At 37.4% G+C, this 8,504-nt stretch overlaps 1 protein-coding gene across 1 annotated transcript; it reads left to right on the top strand.

Annotated features, from left to right (window-relative positions):
* Positions 1 to 3,342: 3,342 nt before the first annotated feature.
* On the top strand, positions 3,343 to 8,106 carry LOC113532917 (uncharacterized). The gene is made up of 7 exons (XM_026924640.3): positions 3,343 to 3,465; positions 4,377 to 4,757; positions 5,312 to 5,566; positions 5,712 to 5,802; positions 6,017 to 6,071; positions 6,211 to 6,344; positions 6,559 to 8,106. The coding sequence occupies exons 1-7, from the start codon at positions 3,381 to 3,383 to the stop codon at positions 6,623 to 6,625; spliced, it is 1,068 nt and encodes a 355-aa protein (XP_026780441.1). The 5' UTR covers positions 3,343 to 3,380; the 3' UTR covers positions 6,626 to 8,106.
* The last annotated feature ends 398 nt before the right edge of the window (positions 8,107 to 8,504 follow it).

The following is an 8,504-nucleotide window of genomic DNA, read 5'->3' as shown; positions in this document are numbered from 1 at the left end:
GAAGGTTTGAAATCGGCCTATAGTTAGTTAAGTTGTTAGGGTCAAGGTCTGGTTTCTTCACTAGTGGTTTAATAACAGCTAATTTAAGTGATTTTGGAACGTACCCATTGCTCAGTGAGGAGTTAATTATTTTAAGCAGGGGTTCAGTTACGGTTCCAACTATTTGCTTAAGAAGACGTGTTGGTACCGGATCTAATAGACAGGTTGATGATTTAGCAGAAGAGATGAGCGAGATTAAATCATTCTCTTCAAGAGGAGTAAAACTTTCTAAGCTCTGATCTATGGTTAGTCTATCCTCCCAGTCTATTGTATAATTTGGACTTTGGGCCTGTATCTCCTGCCTAATGTTTTTAATTTTGCTATCAAAGAATTTCATGAAATCATTACTTTTGTATGCTGTTATTGTGGAAATTTCTGTCGATGTCTTATTCCTAGTTAATTCTGCTATGGTGTTAAATAAGAATTTAGGATTACTTTTATTATTTTCTATAAGCGTTGATAAGTAAGTGGACCTAGCTTGCCTTAGAGCTTTTTTATAGGCTAAAATACTGTCTTTCCATGCTATTTTAAACGCTAGGAGTTTGGTCTGGTGCCATTTACGCTCTAGCTTTCGGGCGTTCTGTTTTAGAGAGCGGGTGTGGTCACTATACCACGGAGCGAGTTTCTTATCTTTAATTGTTTTTCTTCTAAGTGGGGCTACATTATCTAAGGTACAGCGGAATGTCGACTCTAAAAATTCTGTCGCCTGTTCGAGTTCTAAAGGGTCTGAAGGTGACCCTATATTAGCGGATAATTCTGGTAGGTGATTAATAAAGCTCTGCGCGGTCGCAGGTGTTATTGTACGGCTAAATCGGTAGCGCGGTTCTGTGTGTACAATGCTACTGTGACGCACACAAAACGAAATCAGACTGTGATCTGATATTGCCTCAGACTGCGGGATTATCACTATATCTGTTATATTAACTCCAAAAGATAATATTAAGTCTAACGTATGACCTGCTTTATGTGTGGATCCTACAACACACTGATTGACTCCCAATGAGTCAAGTATGGATGTAAACGCTATCTTCAGCGGGTTGCCTATATTCTCAAAATGAATGTTAAAGTCTCCAGTAATTATCGCTCGGTCCACAGAAACAACTAGGTTTGATAGGAAATCTGTAAATTCACTAAGAAATTCAGAGTACGGTCCTGGGGGTCTGTAGATAATAACTAACGGAAGGGACTGTGATGACTTATCATTAGCGACTGCACTTATGTTACTATAAAGTGCTTCAAATGAATTAAAGTTTTGTCCTAGTTTCTGTATGATGGTCAGATTATCCTTATGAATAACTGCGACGCCTCCTCCTCTACCGGTTAAACGAGGCTGATGTATGTAGCTATAAGCGGGCGGACTAGCTTCATTTAATGCAACATAATTGTTCTGCCTAATCCATGTTTCTGTTAAACATAACGCGTCATACTCCTGGTCCGTGATCAGTTCATTAACTAAGAGCGTTTTAGACTCAAGAGCTCTGATATTTAGCAAACCTAGCTTTAGAGTAGAGGTGCAGGCTGCACTCTCAGTATTATTATCTAATGTAGGTATGTTTATTAAATTGCTAAAACAGACTTTATTCTTTCTTAATTTTAATACAGCACGGGGAACAGACACAGTCTCAATGCTATGTACCCTAGGTGACGACTCTAGGCAGCTAGCAGACGGTTGGGTTAAGCCAATTGTATCAGTCTGGTGAGTTGGACAGTGGCCATTATAATTGCAATCTAAGGTATGGCTTACCAGTCAGATGGTGCGTAGTGTCCTAGAGATGTTGTCCGAGAGGACCGCTGCTCCAGCTCTGCTTGGGTGCAGGCCGTCAGTGTGGTAGAGCCTAGGACGCTCCCAGAAAATATTCCAGTTATCAATAAAGGGTAATTTCTGGTCTTGACACCATGACTGTAACCATTCATTAAAAGCAAATAGCCTACTGAACCTCTCAATTCCTCGCTGGAACGTGGGAAGCGGTCCTGACACGATGATCCTCGTCGTGGGCGATGTGCTGCGTACCTTCTCAATCAGGCTTCTGAAGTCCTTCTTCAGGATCTCCGTCTGCCTCAGCCTGGTGTCGTTCGTGCCAGCATGGAGGACCACAGCTCCGATGTTCTTCCCATTCAGGATCGCGGGTACCTGTGCAGCGACATCGAGAACACGAGCACCAGGAAAACAGCGAGTGCGCACCTTACCTTTAGCCGTGGTAGCACGGACGTGCCGGACGTACTTCGACTTTGCTTCACAAATTGGATTTGTTTGCCTGTTGTAAAAATAAATCCTTTTACCTGCGACTGTCTCTCCTGCCTGATAGGTTACTGTTAGATTGATGCTAGTTTTTTTTTATTAAAAAAATTAAGAAAGAAAGAAATGATTTTCAGCTAAACCTTTCTGGGTGTCTTCAATGAGAAATAAATATTTAAATTCTAGCAACATCAAAATACTAGATTTCATGTTTTATTAAGTATGTACAGTTATGCACATTTAATCAGATGGCTTATTTGTTTAAAAAATGTCAATTTTTGAAAAATTTCCAATGCAAAAAATACTATTAATAACATTAGCAATCTACTGGCGATGACTGTATGTGATATCTATTGTTTAAAAAAATTTGACCCTATCCACCAGTGGTGTCTTGCCTTAAAAAGTATTATTTGGTAGAAAACAAAAACTAAAAGAAACGGAAACTTATATTAGGTAATTTGTGCACTTGAAGATTTTTTTTTTTTCAAAGAACGTGTATGGTGTAAGTGGGCCTGCAACAAGTGTGTAACCACAAGATGGGAACAGAGACAGAGAAAGAGGAAGCAACTGAGTAAGTGAGAAAAGACAAAAAGATGCAGGACGAAGAAAAATAGTCAAGTGAACAACAGAGAGAGAGAGAGAGAGAGAGAGAGAAAGAGAGAATCCAAACACAGAGATGAGGTGATTCTTTAGCTAAATTGGCCATTCCGTGTTGCTAATTCCACTTTATTTCCTTCAGCAGTAATGAATTTCTCCATCTTAGAAAACCGATACCAAACCTGCAAACCTGCTGTAGCTTCTTTAACATTTTTTTAAAAAACAAAACAGTATTGTAAAAATGAGCATAACTGTCTCAGATACCAAGTACTAACAGAAAGATTTAGCCCAATGTTCGGCAAACAGAGCGCTGAGGGACCAGAGTTGTTTCTCCACTGAATTTATAATGAAAAAAAAAAAATTAAACAGTGAGTTGTCTGGGAGTGTATGTGCCCACTTTAAAAATGGTGCATGATGCTTCCAGCCACATCCCCTGTTGTAATCACTTTTTTTTTTTCTGGAACAGCTTTCAGTTCTCACTTATGGTTACCAAATCAGCGAGTTGAGTATGTACTCAGAAACAAAGCTACTGCATGTAGTTCGTGCTGAAGAAGCGATGAAGATGCTGTACTTGTTTACCCTCATGCTGTCTGGTATGAAACACAATTTCATTCTTGGGTTTTAACTTTTTTGCTGATTAATGTTGCAGTCTGTACGTTCAGTTATTGGATACTTTATTAAGTATTTTAAAATATTAATTAACTAGTAATTTGTATCTGATCAAGTACTTGATTTAAGCTACATTAATGGAGATGTAATGAGAATTATTGTGGTGTTCTGTCATTTTAGAACTTTCAAACTTTTTAACATAAAATATCGTCAGTGTATCTGTATGGTTTCTTGTGGCACTGCCACAAGAATAGTTTGAGAGATATTGCAAAGATTTTATGACATTTAAACTTTGTTTCCAGTGGCATGGCAAGGAATTAATTTCAAAAAGTTGAGTTGAGGAAATGTGCTAAATAAAATCATTTAAGACACAATCAACCGAATTTTGCCATTTTAATAACGATAATAGTTGTAGGAAATAAAATATGATGACAGTTCCACAGAAAATAATTAAATTAACATAACACACCCTGCACTTCATCAGCTGTAACCTCGGTGTACCTGAGATCGGAGAGTAGCTAGCTGGCAAGCAGAAACAGAAAACAGAAAAATCAGAAACAGAATAAAAACGCATGATCCCGATTGGTTAATCCTGTTTCTCACCATAGCAGCTCGGACCCAATAAAATGTGATTAAATAAACTAATGCACTTGTTCCTTTTAATGTCTGGGGTGGGAGAACATGCAGGAATTGTAATGATAACCTCATTATAGAGCAATTACTATGCAAAAAAGTGAACATTTATATAGTCAGTTGCACTGTACTGTACTGTACTTTATGTTGTGTTAACCAACAACGAATAAGCACTTGGAACTGACATAAAATAATTTAGTGGAGTTTAATGAGATATTTGATCAGGAAATAAAATAAAACTTTACTTGATTTTTCATCACAGGTTTTGCAGGTGTTCTCTCTCAGAGCAGTGGTTGGGGTGTTAATTATCCGAATAATCTGATCTGTGGTGTGAGAGGATTCAGTGTCTCCATTCCCTGTAGTTATTATTATCCAACATCAAATCCCAATATTCAGGTGACACAAAAGCTTTGGTGCTCAATGAACACAAACACAGGAAGGTGTACAGACCCACCATATGTTTATGACAGCTCATCAAACACCAAGTCAGACTTTGAGTACGCTGGAGATGACAAATCAAACTGCACTTTGTTAATCCACAATCTACAGTCCAGTTACTCTGGAAAGTACAAATTCAGATTTATAACTAATGTGGACAGTGGCAAATGGACCGGTGAACCTGGAGTGATTCTACAAGTTGCAGGTAAATGCTGTGGTTTAAAAAAGAAAAGCTAAAATAAAATATTCTTTATGTGCATAATGAACTTTCCATAAGATTCCACTGCGAAGGAGTGTTTTTATTCTACCAGATATCAAAAATATTTTCAGCTGCTAATAAATTAATCACAGAATATGATGGGGCATGCTGTTATTGGAAAATAATCAATGACCTGGTGGTGTGATGCAGCCTGACGTGATGTTGATTATTTTCTCATAACAGAACAAGCACATTAATAGAAACCTGTGATTTGCAGCTGTGCTACTGTCAGAGCTGCTGTTATAGAAAATTAATCAACACCTTCTGACCAATAACAATCCAAAATTCAACAGCTCTGTGGTGTAGACATTACATAGAAAACATATATTAATAAAAATGATGGAATCTTTTTCAAGAAATATAATTTTTTTAAAATAACAAAGCACATTATATAAGACTGTGTTGTTGACTCAGACTTTAGGATGCGACTGTAGTATAATTATTAACACCCTCTCAGTCCTGATTCACTGACGTGGAGTCTTTCCTGCTCTCTGAAAAAGATTTAAAGGTGTCACTAATCAGGCTCAGTGGAAACGGAACCCTTAAACAAGGAGACTCGTTAAATCTGATGTGTGATGTGAAGTGCACACACAGTTCCTCACAGTTTGTGTGGTCTAAGAACAATGAGCGCTTACCTGCATCAGGACCTGTTCTTCACTTTCCTGCTCTAACCGTGAGGGATTCTGGGAGTTACACCTGCACTTGGAAAACCAATGAGGTGTCAGGATCTAAAACGATCAGCCTTCAGGTCGAGGGTGGGTCCATCTGCTCACAACATTCCTGAAGTTTAAATATCACACTGTCTCTAATGATTACTGAAGTAAAATTAAAATGATGTGCCCTCACACTCCTGTAGCAAGTGACATGTTTAGTAAAATACTGCTGACTTCTTTTTAACAGGTGATTTTGCTCAATGGCAAATCTGGATCATTGTTTTGGTGATTGCTGTCATGATTTTGGTGATTGTGGCAGCTGTAATTTACCACAGGAGGTAAGACTCAGCATACTTGACTAAACTTGAGAAAATTATTGGTGATATACTTCAATATTTAATATGAGTAAACTGTACATTCCATTTGAGAAAAGGCTGCCACGGTGGGCAGGACATTGATATGTGTAAATCAGAATTATAAAGTTAATTCACTTAAAAACATTTTACTCTAAAAGCTGTAGCTGTACACTGTGTGTTTTTCTGTTTCCATTAGGAAGAGAGTAGAAGCTCAAGATGAAAACAGTAAGAAAAGTGCAGAGAAAGTACAGGTATGACCTTTAAAAAGAAATCACAAACTCAGCACTGGACAGTTCAGGGTTTTCCGTGTTCTAGCACAGCGATAACGTGAGTGTGAACACAGGAACACTTTAGAAGTGATGGTGATAATTGTACTTCTTATTTTACCAGGTTGGAGAAAACACACATGATAAACAGAAAAAACCACAGCAAAACCACGTTCCTCAATTGGATGATGAAACGTTGCGCAGGGAGGAAGTGACTTATGCGACTGTGTGTGTCAAAGACAAGAAACTAAAGCAAGGGTAAGAGCCAATACAGTCACATACTAATCACCATCAACATGCGATTCAGTATAAGCTGTCTGTGATAGATTGGATTCAGATTAATGGAGCATTATTAAAGTCCACTCTGTATTATGGATGTTCATTCTCTCAGTTCACAAGTCACAATGCTGTTAAATATGCTATTTAACATTTAATGACAAATAACGTGTGTGTTTTGTGGCTTGGGTTTCAGGCGTGTCCACACTGAGCAACAGAAGGAGGATGACAGTGTTATCTACAGCACTGTCAAAAACACCTGATCACATTTTCACATCTCGTTCAACCAGGCATCATCAGGCCTGTAAATATTTCCCATGTGGGGAGTTAAAATAAAATGCATGTCAATGATTCCATTTTAGTGCTTACTGATATCATACAAAGTGTCCAGATGTTTGCTTTAAATGCACGCTTAGACAGAACATTGCCTTTAAAATTCATTTGTTTTAATAGTCACTCCAGATATTTTCTCTTTATTAATTATGTTGTTTTGGGAAACAGACTTCTTTCAATCATTGATCTTCAGTAAGCACTTTATCCTGTTCAGGCTTATGGTGGATTCTGAGTCTATTCTGGGAACTCTGGGAGCAAGGCGGGAATAAATTCACCCTGGATGGGACGACACACTCCTTCACACACTCATTCACACACTCATTCACACCTAAGAGCAATTTAGTGTAGCCAGTCTGCCTACCGGCATGTTTCTCAGAATGTTGGAGGAAACTGGGGAACCCAGAGGAAACCCACGCTGACACAGGGAGATTATGCTGCTTATTTTTTTTTCCCCCCTAAAGATTTATAAATTCTGATGCTCTGTGACTATTAATGCAGGTGCTTTTCTAAAACACAAAAATCCAGTTTATCTTTAAGTTAAAACATTTCTTTTTTTTTTTTTAAACCAAGGTACAGATATAAACTTTTGTTTTGTTTATTGTTGTACAGAGTAAACAATAAATGTTATTAGTTCTGTTTTTAAAGGATTGTAAGATTCTGCAATCCAAACCTTCTTAGACAATGGCTATATCATGGAACATATCGCTTTATCAACAACAAATCAAAAGAAGCTAATCTGTATGCTAGAAATCCAGGATCTTCTAGTATATAATTCGTGGACATGTATGTAGAGCTGAAAAACTTTCAGTAATGCAGATTTGTAAGCCTATCTGGCAGTAATGTGTTAACACAGACAAATACATTGCTGTGAAACTCAGCAATAGGGGGTCAAAAATGCTTTGAAATTGATCAAGAAACAGGAACTTTTAAACAGAAGTCTTTCAAAGAGCTGAGAAGAGTGTTTCTGAAATAAAATTGTTACTTAAATAAATAGTTACTTAAATTTATATAAAAACAATAGAAACCCTCACAGAATTTGTAATGGTTTACTGTCAATTTGTTGCCTTCTACTGGTGCCATGTTTTGTCTAGTGGATACCATTAAGGACCAATAATGGTAATGGTAATGGTTTTAATGGTTAGCTAATGGTTTGTAATGGTATTTGTAGTGGAAACCATTAGAATTTCTGTGATGGTTTCTATTGTTTTTTTTTTGTTTTATTTTTTTTTTCAGCAGGGACAACAGTGATGTAACTCTTGGACTCTAGACTTCGTAGAACTGCTTTCTCCTCAGATTTCTCCACTTTATTCACACAGCAGCAGCTAGCATTAGTAATGATACTGATTTGATCCATTGCTAAGTTGTGTATGTCTTGACTTTCATGTAAATAAAATTTATATTATTTCTTTGACCTATTGGATTTTTGTTTTAGTAAATAGAAGGCTAAGAGCTTCGACCAGTCTCTGATATGCGTTCATGTATGTTTTAGCCATTTGTGTTCATTCATTTTGCATTACTGTCCTTTTATTCAGAGCCACAATGGAGCTACTTCATTAACTTCTTTCTAACAATTTCAATTAGCTTGGCATTAGGAAACACAACCACAGCTATACAATATATTTATTAAATAAAATGACAGTTTTTATTATCATTATTATTTTTTCAAATTCAGCATGACCGATTTTCCCTTAAGAAAAAAGCTACAAACGCCCCACTTTCTTCTTTCTTCTTTAGGGCTCCTGCAATGGGGGGTGGGGGCGTGACCCATCCCGGTGCTTTGAGCTGACCAGATGCACCAGTTTTTTCCAG

The sequence above is a fragment of the Pangasianodon hypophthalmus genome, chromosome 22 (assembly GCF_027358585.1).
Source record: "Pangasianodon hypophthalmus isolate fPanHyp1 chromosome 22, fPanHyp1.pri, whole genome shotgun sequence".
NCBI lineage: Eukaryota > Metazoa > Chordata > Actinopteri > Siluriformes > Pangasiidae > Pangasianodon > Pangasianodon hypophthalmus.
This window is presented reverse-complemented; position numbering and strand designations above follow the sequence as displayed.

Excerpts from the sequence above, each read along its gene's own strand:
- LOC113532917 (XM_026924640.3), top strand. The coding sequence starts at position 3,381 with ATGTACTCAGAAACAAAGCTACTGCATGTAGTTCGTGCTGAAGAAGCG. Across the intron at positions 3,466-4,376 it reads GTTTACCCTCATGCTGTCTG|GTTTTGCAGGTGTTCTCTCT; the intron begins GTATGAAACACA and ends TTTTCATCACAG. Across the intron at positions 5,567-5,711 it reads GATCAGCCTTCAGGTCGAGG|GTGATTTTGCTCAATGGCAA; the intron begins GTGGGTCCATCT and ends TCTTTTTAACAG.